Consider the following 19,640-nt stretch of genomic DNA (forward strand, 5'->3'; position numbering starts at 1 on the left):
CAGTGTTGACTGTGAACTTTCAAGATAATGAACCTAAAACATCTTAAAGAATCCTGAATGCTGTCAAAGCTGTTGTGCATGATCATGATCGTTTGAGATTGATCTCGTTGCAAGTTGTGTGGCAAACTTACAATTATTAGATCTTGTGCGGGCACCTATAAACAACATAGTAGAATCACGCTCATTCGAATCTCACTGGGTCACGAAAAATATTCGTATCATCCAGAATGAACAAAATTTGTATGCATAATTTTGCAGATCTGTTTTTGGCTGACAGGGTTTACTTACAGCCACGCGCTGCCACTGATAGCGACATCGGTGCTGTGCTGGTCATGCACCATCGTTCACTGCTTGCGGGCACAAACAGCACGATGTCGTCGGTGACGTACGTGCAGCAAGTACTTGATGCTTGAGAGTGCGGTTGTGGCTTGCACATGTGTATCATCCGTAAAGGAGCGAGGGGTTGTTCGTAACATCCGAATTTCTGCTCATTGCACACAATGTACTCTGCCAGTGCATTTTTCGAATTCGTATCAACCGGGATCGTGTCATCAAGATTCTACTGTAACATGCAAAAACAAACAACAGTGCTTTGTGGCAATATTCAGAGCAGCTATACATTGCTTTGAGTGTACAAAGAAAAAAATTTGAAATGCATACAGTATCAGTATCAGGTACCTAGGGGAACATTAAGAACAATCTCGTACATTGTCAGTTTGGTTCCAGAAACTAGAGTTCATAATTCTGACTGCTCACTGCTTTTACTTGCATATAGATGTATCTGCATGTCAAGGAAAGTGCTTTCATTGTGGCCATTTATGCAGTCTTTGTCAAAAATATACAGCCGAAAGGGTATGCTTTCACCTAAGCAGCTTAGTGGGGCTCTCTTACACCCCTAGTAGACCTAAGCATTGGAGGGGCGAGCACAAGAGTTCCTCTTGAAGAGATCTGGAACGCTGAATACATAAAGTGAGGCACATTGCATGGTAGGGAAGCAAAACGGTAGGGTAGGTTTGGAGTACGGCTGCAAGCTCTAATTATACCTTATCAATCTTATCTTGCAATGTGAAGCAATAATAGAATTTGACCTCAAAATCCTTCTAATGTTGTGTATTCATTGCTTGTCTAATGGCACAAGTGCTGTGCAGACAAGACAAGCATGCTTCATTGTCTTTCTTCGTCAGTGACGTCCCCAAGCAGGCCTGTCACAAAGTAGTGACAAGTTTCTCATGCGTCCTCCATCTTCTTCCAAATTTGCTCTTTCGAAGGGCTACATTCATAGCTATTCTAACAACTTCGGCAGGTTGGCAATGTGTAGTGCATCGCATTCATTTTTCATTCTTGCAATATGCATGCCAACAGGGCTATTCCTGCTTGCACTGACAAGTCGCTTTAGAAAGAACATGGTGGACACCGCAAGCTGTCAACACAAAGGTTGTTGTTACTTAGGCTGTCGGGTGACCTAAGTCCTTAGCTTATGTTTGGGCTCGGGCGTATATCTGTGCAGTATCAGGAAATATTGCTGCTTGTGTGTCATGACATTTTTGTTCTGGATGGTGCCCATTAAGGTTCTTTCCTCGAATTAGCCACCATCGCGGTGGCTCAGTGGTTATTGTGCTCAGCTGCTGACCCGAAAGACGTGGGTTTGATCTGGCTGCGGCGGTCGAATTTCGATGAAGGCGAAATTCTAGAGGCCTATGTACTGTGCGATGTCAGTGCACGTTAAAGATCCCCAGGTGGTCAAAATTTCCGGAGCCCTTCACTACGGCCTCCTTCATAGCAGTTGCTTTGGGACGTTCACCCCCCGAAACCAGAAACCAATCTTTCCTTGAATTGGACCTGAAGAAATTCATTCAAAGTAAATAAAAAATGGAAGAGGGAGGGGGTGTAGTAGAGAAATGCCATGTTTAGCAGTGTGCAAATATTACTTTTTCATAACCTAATCGAATGTGAATAGTATAGCATTGCTACTGAACTGAATACTGCAATGAAAAATCAAATCAAATACGATTAGAATAATCTTATAAATAGTATTCGGTACTTGCGCGAATATTCGTAGGAAAGGAATAATAATGCGACTTCGCTAATCACTAGTGATAGCGGCGCAGTACGGCGTTATAACGTTTTGAATTATAACTGTAGCTGTCAAAAAACGCCTCACTTGTCTTCACTAGGGAACGCACAACACAAAATTAGTATAACTGTGAGAAAATTACTTTTTCCTACCGGTAACGACAACAAATAATCTAGTTGCACATCCCAGGAGATAAGAGGGGCGAGAGCTACTTGTAAGTCATAAATTCTGAGATCGGTCATCATGGCGGGGTTTGTTAAGCCTGCCCATGCTGCTTGAGCCATGCCGCTGCGTCCAATTCTGGAGACCGTTTGTAGGCATTATGCAGGCCACCACATGAATAGACCGCATATTTGCACACCCGTAGTCATATGAGATTTTGATCCTACTTAGGTTTTCTTTTGTGTGAACCGGGCTGTCGGTAACTCTCCCAAGTCTTTGCCCAGTCGCATGAGGATCTGCAACTTTTCAGTTTCAGTTTTTGCTGTTATTATTATTATTATCGCTAAGCAATTGTCTGTGCATGAGAGAATATATAGATGAGCTTTAACTTCTTTTAAGGTAAATTAGAATGTCAACACCAATGTATCGGTATTGTTCAGCTTAGTATGCATTGTTTGCGTGGTGTTCTACTTAACACGAATGTGTTTTAAACCGGTAATTATTTATACGGGTTTCTTAAAAGTGTTAAAGGAACCAAATGACATGCATTGCTTCTACTTTGTCTTTGTCGACATTGTTTATGTCATGGTCAGTCACTCTTTGTCTCTTGAATATGTTAGTTAAGTAGAGAGTTGCCAAACGTATAGTATTCATAATTGGTGTGCAGAAGAAATGTCCAGGGTGATCACGCATTTTCGAGGCTTGGGCAGGAGCATCCAGGTGACCTCGCAAGCTTGCAGCATGTTCTCTAAAAGAAATGGTCAACACTGGCTGTGCTTGTAGGAGATAATTTGCTCTTTTTGTACACAATTTTACCAGTTTGCCTCAAGAGTTTACACTGCCTTTTTCCTGTAAATACAAAAGTTTTCCACATTCTACAACAAATTTGGTTTATGTTAGCTGCTACAAATAATTTTCAAGCTTCTCATTTTGCATTGCCTGCTGTAAGAGCTAGAACCTGTGCTGTAAAGCCTGGTTTTTTGGTCACAGCAGCTGTTAACTGTCTTCTTTGCTGTAGGCAGAGGCAAGTGCATAATTGAAAGTGACTTAGCAAGCTTCACTATGTATAAAATGTTATCAGTTACTTATGTCAAGGATGGTGCAGTGTATTCTCTTAATATGTATATAAGATATCTTCCTTTATTGTGATCAATAAGATAATATATTATAGTGTCGTCTCCTCTGCTACCTGTTTGTTTAACATCGTGATTTTGCTTATTCTTTCATTGTTTTTTTTTTTTTACTGTCTTCTCCACAGTAACAAAGGAACACAATGGTCCAGGGGCAGATTTATGGGTGACCCTTGAAGGGGGCAGTTGGTGGACAGGGCAGCTCTGTTTGTACAGTGAACTTCTTTAATTTTCTTTTTAGGAAAATGAAATTTTTCATGGTTTCCCCATAGAAAATTTTTTGCATAGCAAGGGCTACCCCCGCCTCCTCCCCCCACTCGAGTCGTCATTAAATCTTTCTCTGCAAAGGTCCTCAGCCAATTGTAGGCATTGCATTCCAGTACGAGACTGCTTGGACATGTTCATTGTTGATGCAAATTAAGGTCATCAGGGACTGCTTATAAATGTGAGTGGCATGCAGGAAATCCTGGAACAAGTGGAAGTGCTCAACCTGGACACGGGCGAGAAGGTACCGCTGAGTGTGGCTGAGGAGCGACTTCCGCGATGCCTCAACCCACTGGCTCTGCACATCATGCGCATCACATCTGAGTACGTCAGTCAATCAGACGTGGGCCGTGCCTCAGATGAGGAAAGCACCAGACCCCCGGGCGACTCCACAGATAGCCTTCGCCGGAAAGCGTAAGAACCCCCACTTCACTGGTTACATTTCTGATCGCTCTTTGAGGAAGCAGGGATGATGCTGGGGAGTTTGACTTCTTTTGACGACATCAGAACAGATGAATGAGTAACGGGTCACTAAAGGTGAAGGGTTTGCAATTCAATTTCAGGACAGTGCAGCGAGCTGTGGAAAGGAAAATGAAGAGAGCAGAATGGATCTGGGAACTATTGATGTTAAAAGTAATTTCACAATCCCTCAAAATGTTCTTGCTGAGCCTATAATTTTGAGGACTGTTGGATGTGCAAAGCTTGGGCCGAAATGATTTTATTAAGGTTATGTGCAAAGAATGTTTGCATGAACAACAAATGTATATACGGACATATTTTTAATGAAATTTGTGTGCAAGGAGTATGTTGTGATTTTATTATTTTGAATTTATTTATGTGAAAAGTGTTCTCTCCACCTGCTGCATTTGCAAGGTATCTTTGTGATGGACCCGACACTTGCCTTGGCTATAGGTTCAGTACCATTGTACATAGTTTCATTGAAATTATTTCAGTTTTCAAATAAAAAAAATGCAAGTTAATGGAATCCAAGGAAATGGGCATGGGCACGGCATGTAATGCAGAGAACTGATAACCTTGGGGCCTTAGGGTAACAGTATAGAATCCAAGAGAAGACAGATATAGCACATGGCAACTGAGTCAAGTGGGCACATGAGAATGGAAAGCTTGCAGGGATGTGGTGGCTGCGGCTTGTGCAAGGCAGGGTTAATTGGGGGTCATTGGGTGAGGCCTTTATCATGCAATGGGTGGTAGTTGGTTGATGTTGGCTAAAAGTAAAACAGTGTCTTTGAGTTGCGTATTTCTATGTGTGTAGACAAATTGTTCATATCAGAAATTTGAAATTTACAAAAAGGTTCAAGAAGTTTTTCTACCTGGGTAAAAACATATATAACTAAAATTCTGACGTCTGACTGAAGCTCCACAAAATGCATATAACTGAGGTGCCCAGAAAAGTGCTTAGTAAACATGTTCATGACGAATTTGGTAGCATATATTGCATGCAAGGTCAACCGCTGTCAAAATTTCACGAAGTGAATGCATCATTTGACAGCGTTTTCTGCTTTTTTAAACCTAACAGGCATGAAGGTGATGGAACACCATGTTCCTTTGTTACGCTTGATTGCTTGCGTGTGGTGGGTGGTGGGTGGGAGCTGCACAATAAACTAAACACCATTCATTATTTATTTCTTTGGAAATTCAAGAAATAACTATGAAGCTCTAAATGGTGATGATGGTGGCGTCGATGACATTGACAATGATAGAAGCACTGTGGCATATAGTCATTCCTATGCAAACAGTAACTGGATTACTGCATAGAAAGTGCTGTTGGTCCTGAACAGATGGATAAGTGAATGAGTGTGTAAATGATTTTTTTTGTCTTCCTTAGCTTACAACCGTTTTGGTTCTTATTCCTGAAATCACCGTGGCTTTTATGCAGAGGCCGCTTGACAAGGATGCTTGGCCGAAAAGTGGGCCAGAAGGTGGGCCAGACTGTGACCCGGATCAAGTCAGCTGCTGACGAAAGTGAGTCCTTAGTTGCTGCCTTGGTGGTGGTAATAACCACTGGCTTCTCGAAAGCCATGGCTCAGTTTGCAACTTAGCCCATGCTTTGCTGAAAACTTCGCTGATGTGGTCAAGTGAGCAGGGTGCACAGACGCCTCACCATTTCGGGTTTGATCAGTGTAGCTGCTCTTTCCTTTGTTGTTGAGTGAATTTTTTTTTTGCTGCTAAACTGACCTTGCATGACTCTCTTACCAATTGTCTTTCAAGTAAAAAAAATTATTACACTGCTAATTTCGTATTAACAACAATTTTTTTCAAATTCCCCTATGCTTTCCTTGGTTTCAGTGGCTACTGGCATCCTTAAATGCACAGCTTTGACATGTTTTCCTTTGCTTTGTCTTTCACCTTTTGGTACGCAGCTTTTATGACAGAAGGGAGTGCTTTTAGCACTGTTTCATGGTAACTTGAGTGCTCATCATGACTGTTTTGTCAAGCATAACGACTGACCACGGTACTGCTGCTGCAGTCAGTGTGAGGCACAACCAGAGTTCTCCCCAGAAATTCTTGAAGTGGACATTTGTCGACTAGGGTACGTAGTGGTGATTGCCTGTCGCCAAGTCGCCCGCTCACTCACAGCCGACACCCAGTATCATCAAAAATCCCGCCATGACACCGATCACATCACACCGCACTTCTCTCCTGGAACCCTTGTGTGGCTCTGGACACCGTCAGGTACACCTGAACTGTCCTCGAAATTTCTTGCCAAGTATCATGGCCCCTAACATGTTCTGGAGTGCACCTCTCCTGTCAACTACACACAGTCTACTGATCTTTGCCGCCGCGGACGCAAGATAGTTCATGTACAGTGCCTCAAACCTTACTGCGACCCCGCCATCTTACCGGTGCCGTAAGTCACCAGGATGGCTCTTCTTCTCCCTGGGGGCGATTGTAAAGAAGAACAGGAACATTCGTTACAAAGACTAATATGAACATGTGCTTCCGCAGCATCGCTATCGCCCCATGTATCGGTGCTCGACCTGGATGATGTCGGACTGTTTTCACCGCTGCTCCCGTCATCCCAGTTCCTTTAAATAAACCCTCATCTTATAAAGTGCACACCACTGCCTGCAACTTTTGATATTATATTTATTGCAAATGGCAACACACTTCGCTAGAATTTCCGAGGCTTTGCGATTCCTGCGATTGTCACTCGTGATAGCTCCAAGTGTGCAAAACGTCCTCAGCATCTTGCAATGGCTCTTCATGCAGCTGTGGGTAGAAGGGCGGCAGTGGCAAGGAGGTAGTGTGTGCGGAGCAAGCAAATCTGTGGCACACATGTGCTCCTGCACCGTTTTCGTGGCAACTGCTCTTATCCTACTCAATTGTCGTCAGTTAGTATCAAGAAGGTCTTCAGAGTCTCAGGGACAAGAAAAAAAGCAGGTGAAAGAAACAAAAGCCTTGGAGCTATCCCGCAACACTGCATCTCCCACAACATCGCCTATGCGAAGTCTCTTGATGTGTGATGGAGCATGGGAAGAGTGAGAAGCACAATCACATCTTCTCTGCCTCATTCTCATGAGGGTGCAGGTGCCTGAATGCTAAGCTAGAAACAAAAAGTGAGCAAAGGCATGGCATTGGTGCAAGCAGTAATGTGGTTGCGCTTAAACACAACGTCGAAGTCTCAGCAATTTCTGCCAACAGTGGGCAGTTCTACTCAGCAGGATAGTTCTGCATGGGCAGGTAATCACAGGCGTGGGTGGCCAACTGGTGGCCGACAAAACCACTGCCACCCACCGTGGGGAGAAAGGTAGTTGTTTAGATGCTGAGGTAGTTGTCATGTGACCACTTGTTCTAATTTTCTAATTTTCACTGTGGCTAGCAGTGCCTTGCTATAGTGGCCTGCCTCCTGAATAGCTTCTGTATGTGCAAATCCAAGTGTCGCTTTCTCTCTCTCCCAAGTTTTCTGCCCAACTAGCCATTTTTCAAAGGTGTCAGTATGTGTGACACACCTTTTTCTTAGAAGCTATGTGGGCGGCTGCGACCATAAAGAGTGAAAACAAGAAGATCAGTAATGCATCAGGTCATTGCCATCATTGAAATGCAGCGGCATTGACTGTAGCTGTCGTCACAGCGCAATACTAGCAAACAGGAAGTAAGTGCTACTCCAAAGGGCTGCATCAGCAAATTGTTTTTCTTGCTGCATACAGCAGCATTTTGCCTCGGCCCATAAAATGACATCTTTCAAGCCAGGCTCAACGAATGTCACTTTTAATCAATACTTAGTTACCTACACTGAGGATGCAAGCCTGCATTAACTAATGTAGAAAGTTCCCCTCTACCATACAAGCTCAAAGGCCAAGCCTTTTCTTTTTCTTACATTCTTCTTATCCTTTTCTAGAAATTAATAGAGACATTTCGCTAGTATTGCTACTTGCCTGCACACTGTTCTGCACGACACAGGAATGTGCGCACTGAGGTCATTGTCCTAAGGACCTTGACAACTGCAGGACTTCGCCCGAGTGAAGAGGAGGGCAGCGAGGAGGAAACACTCAAGGTGAAGACCAGCCATCGGAACCCTCCCGAGTTAGACTCTGTCCGTCTTGTGCAGGACATTGCCAGTGAGCACACGGTAAAGCCTCCATTTCACCTTCACCTTTTCAGTGGGGTGCTAAAGAGTGCCATATTTTAGACTCAGTTACATGCCTCGTTGAGCTTCCTTCTGAGGAACATTGTAAGCCTGGTTTTCACTGTGCTTTCAGATTCTAAAAAAATAAGGGAAATCACAATGTTGCAGAGTCAATATTTCACTTGAGAAATTGAGTACAGGGAAGTTTCCCTTGTTGCTGCACATACTACAGTAAAACTTCATCAAGTCCGAGTTGTTTGTACCGCGAGAAATATTCGAATTAACAGGGTTTTCGAATAACCCGAGCACAGCAAATGAAACGGGACCAAGCAAAAAATTTTTTTTATGGGAATGCACTACCTTTATTGGAAAACTTTGCGATTACCATATATTGTCGTATAGGAGTCGACCTTAGTCCTTACTGGCTCCCAAAATTAGCTTACTCAAAATATGCCATAACCCCTGGTACGTGGGGTATGCGTACTACCCGCGCACTGTGGGGCATTTACTACCCTCTGCTCAAACAAAGCTACCTTAGACCTTGCTAATAGGTTGGCTCCTCTTACAAGTCTATTCCTCAATTTCGGATGGTCACTTTTCTGAAGGTTGACTTATATGCGACGGTATTTAAAGCAATCAGACATGCCTGTAGCCTAATCCTCTAACCATGGCACACCGCTCAAACAAATGGTGCAGACTGGTGCTGTGCGCAGGCAACCTGTCGTCGAAACTGAGCAAGAATGGTCGCGTCACGGGACACACCCTGAAGCTTCTAGTAACGCTGCTAGCGCTGGGAGGTGCTTCAGTGCCAGTGCCTCCATTAAGACACTGCCTTGACCACGGTCAGGCTAGGGGGAAGCGACAAGCATGCATACACAGCATCCTCCTTTCCAGCCACGCCTTCACAAAGTGTGTTTATAGTGGCATTGAAACCGGTATACTCTGCTGCATTGCGATGAAGCACGTCTTCTCCTCTGCAGGCGCATGCTTTGCCAGCCCGCAAGCTATACCATGGATTGTTTTTTTTTTGCTGGGAGTAGTGCTTGCGCTGGGGCACTTTACATATCAAGCATCAGCACCACTGTGGCGCCACCACGTGGCTTTGAGAGACGGTCACTTCACCGGTTTGCAGTGAAATAGGGATGGGGCGTTCCTGCATATCACCCCAGGTTTTCGAATTAACTGGGCTGTTGCAGGCCGCTGCTTTGAACTGTCCACTTAAATTTACGTTAGGAATTATGGGGCCCCATAAACACTTCGTATTTTCCGGGATTTCGAATTAACTGCGCTCAAAATATCAAGGTTTTACTGCATATTTTTGTCATCATCATCATCATCATCAGCCTTACTACACCCACTGCAGGGCAAAGGCGACAGCCTGCCATGCACACTGCTTGCAGGCTAGTGGCTATGAGTGGAGACAGCTAATCAAAAAGTGCGCATAGTGAATCATTAAGTTGCAGCTAAATGCCTGCAGACAATATCTGTTGCTAACAGAGCCTTAGAGAGTTGCCTTTTGTGGTTGGTGATGTGAAAGAGGGAGGCAAGATGTGAGGCCATACTGCACAAGAAAGTGTCCCAGAGATGTTGCTTATCATGAATACTAAGCTGTCATGTGTTCTTTTGCAGGGTGCAGTGTGGACCATGAAGTTTTCAGCCTGTGGACGCCTTCTGGTGAGTCACTTTTGCCTAGAAGGACTCGTGTGTCAGAGAATCGGGTAATGTTCTACTCTAAGCACAGCTTTCTGTAGCAGACTGGAGGGTCTAAGCTGTTGCATTATGTTCCCCTTGTAACCCGCATCTGCAAAGGCAGGGGTATGAACAGTGAGGGGCTTTGCATATTCGTTGAGGTACTGTTAAAAATAGAGCACAGGCTTTTTGTACTCGCCGCTGATAAAGGCTAAAGGAATCTGTGAAGCTGTACAGTAAATGGTCCCACATGCCACAGTGCTGTCTGTTTCACCAGGCTCTCATGCTTGACTGCTGCCATTTTAAGATTGTGGTTAGCTGCTGCTTGCTCTGTTCACGGCATTTGTTGTCCTGTGAAATGTAGTTCTCACTGCTCGTATCATATGATTGTGATGGTTATTGTTGTCATAATTAAGGCCTCTGGTTTCTCACGATCCTGTGAGAAATAATGGGTTTAAGCATTTTTCATGGAATTTTGTGTTCATAGCCAAATTCTCATTTTTTGATACAATTGTTATGGGCATCAGCAGGTTACAGCAGAACAGTGAAAAAATGACTGATTCACATTATTTGCAAGAATATAACACGAGGGTGGGTTTAAAACCTCAGGAAAATTTTAAAAGAAATATTATTACAATTACAATGAAATCCCAGATGTCCAGGCCAACCACAGCCAAAGGAGGATCTGCTGCAGGTCAGGTTTCTACCAGAAAAGGGTTGGAGTTTGCAAGCGTGCCTGCACATAGTCAAGAATTGCTAGTCCTAGCTCCTGAGTGGCAAGTACATCTGAAAACTGCACAAAATCTGAAATCCAATGACAGAGACTTCGCACAGTTGCTTTATAAGCAAGACGAAGAATGCGAAAGTTTCGACGTTCTGTCTTCCTTGGCTGGAATGGAAGTGACCCCAAGACTCTTCCATCACTCTCAAATATTTGTCTATCACTATAAACTCTTTCGGTGCAGAGGGATCATTCAGTCGTTATGGAGATCCAGTATCAAACAAGCGCAGCATTTTTAAGTGAAGATAACATGAAACATTATTTGGAGATGAGTTACAGCAGCAACCTTCAAATTTTAGAAAATTGACCTCTGCAGCATGCAAGGCATGTGCTCAAAAAATAAACTTTCATATTCCTTTCATGGGTCTTATGCTTCCTGCAGAATTTCGCACATTCTTTATTCTGCATCCACAGAATTTAGAATTTTCCAGTGCAAAAAATTGGGGGCCTTGGTTGAAATCATCTTTCTTCATCAGCTGTTTTTGGGAAGACAGCAAGTCAGGAATGCAGTCCTTATGAGCATTCATACTGCACGCTGATGAACAAACAAGAGTGAGCAAAATAAGTGTCAGCAAGGACTCAGTTTTGTCACAACAAATCAGCACCACCAAGTTTTGACGTCTAAAATGTGATGATCCCCCTCGCTAAGGGACGTATTTTGTTTTCTGAAACCACTGTTTTTATTGTGTTGTCCTTTTCAGTTCGTTAGGCATTAAGACATCCTAGCCTTCAGTGGAACATTTTTTTTACTGCTTCTGAGAGGCTTTTTTTCTCATTCAAGGCCACAGCCGGTCAGGACACTATTCTGCGCATTTGGGTCTTGCGAAGTGCCTACCAGCACTTCGATGACATGCGTAACAAGTATCGGCAGGAAGGTAAGCTGTAGACATTTGTCTTCTTTGCAAAGGCAACTGTTTGATGGGCCTGCGGTATGTGACCTGGGTACTGTCCATAGCAAAGGGTAAATTGGCTGAATTGCATGGTGACCTTGGGTTATGTGTGTGGAAATTTTATTTTTTGCTGATATTTTTGCGCATTGAAGAAGCAATGGGTGGCCATGTTCTGTTACTGTAAAGCTCGGCTCTTGGAAAGTAGCTAGTTACCACTTGCGACTCCGTTTTTCTGGTTGCGCACTACCATTAATAACACTACTGCATTACAGATCAGCTGCACACAGTGTGAAAGGTGCATATGTAAAACAGAAGTGCATTATAGCATACTTGAATCCACTATTTTTCAGAGAATGCATAACCCAGTTATATGCAAGAAAAATGTTGCATGCTTTCTCTGAATTTGCTATTAGGCCTGGAGTCAAATGGCCTCTAAATGACGTACAGAGCTAGTCTGCTGTAGTACTTGGATTCACATTCCAGGTGAATGGCTGGTGTTCTCTGTTTGTGGTTTGCTCATCTTAATACTGATATAGACAGTACTGAAGCAAAATTTTGCAGGATACAAGTTGGCGAACTACAAAGGCTGACTGTGCAATGGATAAAAGCCTTATGCATGTTATTTGCTAGCCAGCCAAAATTAAAGTTGTTCTAATAATATGCTTCATGCAGGTAAGCTGCAAGTTGCACGTCACCCAAAATTCCTTATAGTTCATGGGCCCCTATGAAATTTTAATGCTATAGACCTTTCCGTCGGGCAAGGAGGATGTCGAAACGCCTCCTCTCCGGACTGCTGCAAACCGGTTCCGCTGCGGCTTCCACCATGCTAGCGCCGGGTGCACATAAGAGCCCAGAAAGCAATATGGCGACGCCCAAGGGGCCCTTATTGGAAAGGTCTGTATTGCCCCTTTGGATTAGCCAAAAGGATCAGCAGCCTGTCTGAACGCCATGATTTGGATTAAGCATGGCATGCCCAAATATGTACAACATTGTATGGAAACTAACTTTTTTTTCCGAATTAAAAGGTCCTTTACATAACTCTTGGATGAATTAGGTAGAACCTCTCTTTTAAAGTTAGATACAATCTATAAAGGTTTTGAACTTCAGAGGAACTCTGCACTGTGCCTATTGCTGATTGCCTGTGTCCATCATTGGCCCCATGGCACGCTCCTTAGCTTGCCCAGGTTCATTCCGTTGCATGGTGTGTGTTGCAGCCGGCAAGAGTGAGAACCCGGAAGCAATGGGCCCACCCCAGGAGGTGGAAGAGGAGGAGGAGGAGGGACCTTTTCGGTCTTTCTGCAAATATGCTGGCCACACGGCTGACCTCCTGGACGTGTCATGGTCACGGGTACGCAATCAAGTTTCCACCTGACATGGCTGCGTGATGATCTTTGTAGGCTAAGATGTGCATTATGAAGTCCGTTGTGTTAAAAATTCATGTGGTATCATGGGATCGCAGAAATACTAGCCAAGCACAGGTCACCTTTGACAAATGGCTGGCGCTATTGGTATGTGTTGTGGTAGACATGCAAGGCATTTGGTAATAATTTAGTGGGCAAAAGCCACTTGTGGGACCCTAATAGGTTCCGTGTGGTCACAAGGCTTTTATTAGCCGAGGCTAAGGAGGAATGGCAAATTGGACATGTGACTGCCCTAAGAAGTTTGTTCTTTGTGCAGAACAACTTCATTCTGTCCTCATCCATGGACAAGACTGTGCGGCTTTGGCATATCAGTAGCCGTAACTGTCTCTGCTGCTTCCAGCATGTCGACTTCGTCACGGCCATTGCTTTCCATCCTAGGGTAAGGTCTCAGGCACAGGCATCGGGTGTGTATTAAGCATCGTGGCGTTCATTGCAGGATGACCGCTATTTCCTGAGTGGCTCCCTTGATGGCAAGCTGAGGCTTTGGAACATTCCAGACAAGAAAGTGGCCCTTTGGAATGAGCTGGATGGCCAGACCAAGCTCATAACCGCTGCCAACTTCTGCCAGAAGGGCAAGTTTGCTGTGGTCGGTTCCTACGACGGGCGCTGCGTTTTCTACAACACTGAGGTAGGCAAGGCTGAAAAGTGGAGGGGGGTACACACCCCTGATTGGGTTTTCTTTTTTTGTTTCATTTTCATGCAGCAGCTCAAGTACTACACCCAGATTCATGTGCGCTCAACTCGAGGGAAGAATGCTCAGGGCCGCAAGATTACAGGCATTGAACCTATGCCTGGAGAAGACAAGGTGGGGTTATCGTCTTCACTCAGCCACCATTTAGTTTTATTTGATTTCGCTGACATAGCCAACAAGTGGCATAGCTTCCGCTGTGCTTCTCAGTACCTGCAGAGACGTTATGCTGACATTTCACCATGCAGATCCTTGTGACATCAAATGACTCTCGCATTCGTCTGTATGACCTTCGGGACCTGTCACTCTCATGCAAGTACAAGGGCTATGTCAACCTCAGCAGCCAAATCAAAGGATCATTCAGGTACAGCCAGTGCAGACAAGTGCTGTGGCAGTCAGACAAATGAAAATTCTGATGTGTGCAGTCATGACGGGCGGTATGTCATCAGTGGCTCGGAGAACCAGTTTATCTACATCTGGAAAACCTATCACGACTACAAGTTTTCTTCAGCACGGCGGGACCGAAACACCTACTGGGAAAGCATCAAAGGTATCATCTTCGGTGTCTGCCTCACAAGATCGATAGCTTTGTGATGGATTTGGACTTGTAGAGCGTGTTGCAAAATCTTTCCCACAGCAACTTGGGGCAGAGCGCGTGGCACGGTGTGGTCTGTTGTGCCTGTAATATTCCTCCAGAAATTATTCTATTCACATAGTTGTAATGACGTGTGTTTGCAGAATTTTGTCTTCTACCCTTCATTACCCTTTAAGCATTAACTGTAATACTCATGATGGACACCTAGACCACACTGCAAGGAGAGGGGTGAGTGAAAAAAAGGAGGGAGAGTTTCAGTAGTACACGCAGTTGAGTGGTTTCGACCACTTGGGTTCCTTTTACTCCTATTTGGAATGGGAAATAGCAGGGCAGGAAGGTTGGAATGAATGAAAAACACAATGTGTGCATGTTTTATGTTTCTTTCATTGGTTCTGTTGTATATGTACTGTTTCTTCCACTTATTTCAAGCATGCGCAACTAACCCGAGCAAACAACCTCGTAACATCCTTCTGTGGATATTTTTGCAGCTCACAATGCAGTAGTGACAGCAGCAGTGTTTGCACCGAAACCAGATTTGGTTCTGCAGCAGGTGGATGAAGCCCCAGCTCCTGAGAGCCCCTCTACTGGCAATTATGTGATCATCAGTGCAGACTTTGGCGGCACCATTAAGGTGTTTGCTATGCGCAGCCGCTCAAGGGCTAGCCTCCACTGACAAAGAGGCACATGTGAATAAAATGCGTGTTTTCACTTGTACAAAGGGGATTTCATAATGAAGGCATTGAGCTGCTCCTTGAACAGCTCGCTTGTGATTGGTTTCCCAAGCTGGCACTCGGGATTCTTGACAACATACTCCACATAGACCTGCAGTGGAATAAGATCACATTAGGCGCTGCTCTTGCTGGTTGGTATTTCGTTTACATGTGGCATGTGCTGTACAGATGGCAACTTTCATGCCACACTGCACTCTGCCCTACAGGCCAGACACATACACACCAAAAGGTTTCTTGCCACTACCATGTAATTTCCTCACATTATAATCTTGCTGCTTAAAGATTATAAAAATCGATGCGCAGCTCGCTAACCATCCATAGCCGCGGAATATTCGAAAGAGCATTATACTTTTGCATTGGATTTCTCGGTGCTAGGTAGCATCGTTGAGCAGAAAGCATACGACCGGCTGCTGCTCCTGAATAAACGCTCCTTTTAGTAAGAACTGCTGTTTGTCGACTGCCACCCGGGGGAAGTGGCAGCGGCAGAGCTCGAGCCGGACACTGCGCTTTGAATAATATTTCGACTTCTAAAGGCCGGGAGAAGCTAATGTCACTCGCAGGGGAAGGCGTGTGCGTACCTGATGATAAAGGTCGTGTAGAAGCTCTCGCACGTTGCTGGCGTTGGTGTCCGTGTTCATGACGAACTTCAGGCCCGACGCGGTCTCGTAGAAGTTGAGCTTGTATTTGTTCGTCTTGAAGTTCAGGAAGCCGTCGTTGCTGCGGGAGGGACATGAGGTCAGGTAGAAGAAACGCCACGCAGGTTGACTGCGCTCACCAGTCCGTGGGGGCGATCTTGGCCACGAAAGATTTGAGGGAGTAGATCATTCCATACATCAGTTTCGCCTCCTGCAGCAAAGTCACATCAATAAGCTCACCGCAAAGAACACTGCAGTCACGATTAAACTGACCTCTTCCCTCGACATGCCAGAACTCTTGCTCCTCTTCCACTCGTCGTAGTACAAGAATGCCCCATTACGGCTGAATATGTACAAATTGTGAATCATCATTGCTCAAGCTAACAGGGAACGCCGCTCACCGCAAAGCAGCTGCTGACTGACAATGATGATGATAATTGTCTGTCAACTATAAAAAAAAAACAAGTAGAAGCTTGCCTCGGCGGTCGAGAGCAGAGAGCAGCGTATGTAAACTTCCAACTTCTCAGTTTTAAAGTTTTCCCACACACTAAGCATGGAGCCAAGAAGGCAAGCATTCATTACCTCGGTGATTGAGCTGTTATTTTTGTTATCACAAATCCAATCCACACCGATCCACCAATTCGAAACTACAGCCAGCGTCTGCAGCAAAGGTTCACTGTACTTTGCTGTGACGGCGTAGGCGATTAGATGAGCGTATGGGTGCCTAACAGGGTATAGCAGTTTGCCAGTTTAACATTTGTTGCAGGGAATGGAGGTTAGCGCGTCTAGCTGCCTACGGCCACACGTCTTTGCAGAGATTCTGATTTAACGGTAAACTTTGCCGTTCTCATGTGAGCTTGTTTATCCAAGTTATGGCAATCATGCACATTCTTGGCTGCTTAGGCACGCTATCACAGTGACGCATGCATCGGTTTGGTTCCTCAGAAAGAGTTAGTGCGGCACGGACACGACAGGTGTACTGTGACAATGAGTCAGACGAGCAGTATGTGCGGCTTGTGTAATTACACCTACCTAAGCAGGGAAGGAGAAAAAAGACATTTGGAATCGAAGAGACACTTCGTCGAATTTTTGAAAAACTACCTCTGGCGGAACGAGTAAGTTTTGCGCTTTTAAAACTCTCATGTTGCGATTTCGTTGGTCAAATACATTTTGGCAGCCGGGCTCCGATTCTCTGGGCACAGTTCATTTTCGCCGCTGCCAGAGTGACCCGGCTCTTGCCAATGTTCTGCTACAGCTTGAAAGCAGCTCATCTGTTGCTTGCGGCAGTATTCCTTGCTACGGTGGACATCAGAGTGCTGCGCCGGCGCTGTCGCTTCTCCAGACTCCGCGCGCGCTCTAAACGGCCGAAAGCGGACGTAATGAACAATAGTTTGCGCAAGTGTAATAGAAGCTTCAGCTTAGTCCTGGGCCCCCTGCAGCTGCGATCTTGATATGCGGTCGATCAGCCTTCACTGCTCTAGTTTGCAAGTTCGGTGCCTTCGCACTGCTCCGTTGTAGCATTCTGTATTTTGGCCACTGCCGTTATGTTTTGACAGCCCCATGTAGTATGTTATAAGGCCGTTTGTCCTCGCACATGGGGCATACGCTTTGATATTTTTGATCTGGCGGCCACGCTATAGCCTTATACTGTGCTGCATGAAGCTGCATTAAAACGTTCGTGCAAGTTTGCTGCCTTAGGCGAGGAAGCTTTCAGTGCTGCAGGCAGGTGTATTAGATCCGTTCGATTCGCCTGCACTACCTGAACTAGTTCCCTTCGTGCTGCACTTCGCCATTTTTTACAAGCAAGTGCAGATGTCCCGCAGACCTAGTTCAGCGAAGCTGCACTTCTCGGCTGCCAATGCATGCCGATTTCGTGCAGCATGCAGCAGACTGCATATCATGGCAGCAGATGACGGACTCACTGAATGAAAGTATGCAAGGACAGCACCGCCACATGAAGCAGTCACCCAGCGAATACATGATGCACTGGGTCCCAAGATAGCATATAATGACTGGGCATGTCTTCTCTGCCCTCATCTGTGATGGCCTATAATGGCATGTGAGAAAAACGGTGACTCGAAAGGAACCAACAAGAGTGTCAAACTTGCCTCATGAGAGGTGGAAAAGATTCTTGAAATCAAAATTCCTCTTCGCCTCTGACTATTGGTAGTAAGCCGCAGTTCATGTTTTCTTTTTCTATACAGCATGAAGAAAAACGTGTACAGCAAACAACCGATACCCTAAAAACCACGACCGTGCTCCAGAGGCAGAAGTATTGCACAACTTATGCACTTCGTTTGTTTCTTTTCGTCACTAGTGTCGCGCTGCACCTGGACCGCTGTTCTGGTGCTGCTTGAGTGCGACACTTTTTCTGCACTGCCATGAACTAGCTCATATTGTGCAGGGCAGATCGAACGGACATAGAAACCACGACACAGGTACGGCTGGCCTGGTATGTAAAATATTCAGCTGCTTACGGCATGGTGCAGCAGGGCGGTGGGGAGATGGTCAACACATGCGCGGAGAGCGATCACTGATACTGAAAAAATGTTCCTTTTATCCGTTCATGGTATTTGTGGACTAGCATTTCAAGATGTCATTGCATGCATTCATGTGCGTACATATGTGCCAAACCATTGTCCCCATTTTCCACCTCACATCAGCATATACTCCATTGCGTCTGGCTGCTTAGACAAGCAGAAATAAAAAAATTATGGTCTAGATGCAAGAATACAAAGTAGCAGCAACGATCTGCAGCGCACATTTCGCCCCCACCGATTTCTTTTGGAGCATTACAGTTTGGCAACAATTTTGCTGACGTACATCGTGAGCAAGCGCTAATGGAAATTTTTTGCAGCAGTGGTCACTTGACAAATGAGGTAGCTCTGGTTTTAAAGAGAAACCGTGCTTCTACTTCATCGAGACCACAAATCCTACTATGCCTTGGTAGCAAGAGCAGATGTGGCTCCAGATCTCGGGTAAAGTTCAGTACACACTCTGAATTGACTGCAAGCATTGCATACATGAATCTCACAGGAAGCAGATGTTTTTCATTTCTTACAGCCTACATATACAACCAAGTGGTCGCCACTGAAAAATGTTCCGCTCAAGGGTGGTTCACAGTTTGTCAGCCAATATCACCTATCATCGCTCACCTCTGGTTCTTTAGAAGAAATCATTGGGTCGGAAATCGGGCTGCAAACTATCATAGTCTTGGCCACAGGCTTTTCAATGTGATCCTTGATTGGGCTTCAAGTTTAAGCAGCACAAGAATATGACAATGAAAAAGCACAACAGGACAGCTATAGCACTAGTGCAGCCGTTTGCGTGTTTTTCTTCATCGTCCCTGTTTTATTGTGCTGTCCTAAATTTTCATGAATAGTAACTGACTTGCCCACACCTGAATTTTAATTAAGTGTATTATCCGCTCCTCGAGCTTAGAATCTAGAAGGGACGCATGCAGGTTTATCTTGCCTTTGAAGTGCAGGTTTAATTAGCACCACGAAAGGCAGAAAATGCTATTGCTTTTAAGTTGTCTGCCCATAGAGCGTGTTGCACAGTTTTATGCATGCCATAGAATGCTTCTCTCGGCTAAATGGGTGACCTCTTGGACTCGGTGCACTGCCTGGATCTGGATGTCCGCGTCGGAGCTGAGTAGCATGGTCTCCTACTGGGAAGGGGTGGAGAGATGCAGCTCCCTCAGGGAGGCCTTGGAATGGTTAAAGAGTTTGCATGAAGTGACTCCAAGAAGCGTTCAGACTCTGAAAACGAAAAGGAGCAGGAGCCTGGCTATGCAGAATATTGATACTTGACATGTGCTTGATCCTTTTGCATCGCTGTTGCCATACATATTCATCATGAGTTATCCCTTTAGCGTTGTATCCGTACACCATCCAACCCTAGTGAAAGCCACAAAGCTGGCTAAATCGGCAGTTGGCATACGTTGGTTTCATTTGGTCTGTACTGTTTAAAAGCGGGAATTTTACCATAAA

General features: G+C 45.0%; 3 protein-coding genes across 4 annotated transcripts in view; 2 read left to right on the forward strand and 1 right to left on the reverse strand.

The window, feature by feature from the left end:
• LOC144125725 (WD repeat-containing protein 44) overlaps positions 1 to 15,000 on the forward strand; it is a 31,103-nt gene extending 16,103 nt beyond the window's left edge. Inside the window, exons 7-18 of one of the 2 annotated variants that reach the window (XM_077659367.1) lie at positions 3,827 to 4,044; positions 5,528 to 5,613; positions 8,100 to 8,221; positions 9,848 to 9,892; positions 11,470 to 11,563; positions 12,793 to 12,926; positions 13,256 to 13,378; positions 13,436 to 13,627; positions 13,703 to 13,804; positions 13,936 to 14,051; positions 14,113 to 14,237; positions 14,771 to 15,000. In XM_077659367.1, the coding sequence (XP_077515493.1) occupies positions 3,827 to 4,044; positions 5,528 to 5,613; positions 8,100 to 8,221; positions 9,848 to 9,892; positions 11,470 to 11,563; positions 12,793 to 12,926; positions 13,256 to 13,378; positions 13,436 to 13,627; positions 13,703 to 13,804; positions 13,936 to 14,051; positions 14,113 to 14,237; positions 14,771 to 14,955 (1,542 nt within the window). In that variant the 3' untranslated portion in view covers positions 14,956 to 15,000. The remainder of the gene's footprint in view (positions 1 to 3,826; positions 4,045 to 5,527; positions 5,614 to 8,099; positions 8,222 to 9,847; positions 9,893 to 11,469; positions 11,564 to 12,792; positions 12,927 to 13,255; positions 13,379 to 13,435; positions 13,628 to 13,702; positions 13,805 to 13,935; positions 14,052 to 14,112; positions 14,238 to 14,770) is intronic. The other variant, XM_077659368.1, reaches the window with a different exon arrangement.
• On the reverse strand, positions 14,970 to 16,081 carry Bet5 (blocked early in transport 5). Its single transcript, XM_077659377.1, has 4 exons — positions 15,922 to 16,081; positions 15,789 to 15,859; positions 15,592 to 15,730; positions 14,970 to 15,104 (listed from the first exon to the last, which is right to left on the reverse strand). Exons 1-4 carry the CDS (start codon positions 16,018 to 16,020, stop codon positions 14,988 to 14,990), a joined length of 426 nt encoding a protein of 141 aa, XP_077515503.1. The 5' UTR covers positions 16,021 to 16,081; the 3' UTR covers positions 14,970 to 14,987.
• Positions 16,082 to 16,282: 201 nt separating this feature from the next.
• LOC144125724 (helicase MOV-10-like) overlaps positions 16,283 to 19,640 on the forward strand; it is a 61,922-nt gene continuing 58,564 nt past the window's right edge. Inside the window, 1 exon segment of the mRNA XM_077659366.1 lies at positions 16,283 to 16,763. Within this exon segment, the coding sequence (XP_077515492.1) occupies positions 16,636 to 16,763 (128 nt within the window). The 5' untranslated portion in view covers positions 16,283 to 16,635.

This window comes from Amblyomma americanum, chromosome 3 (assembly GCF_052857255.1).
Source record: "Amblyomma americanum isolate KBUSLIRL-KWMA chromosome 3, ASM5285725v1, whole genome shotgun sequence".
Taxonomy (NCBI): Eukaryota; Metazoa; Arthropoda; class Arachnida; order Ixodida; family Ixodidae; genus Amblyomma; species Amblyomma americanum.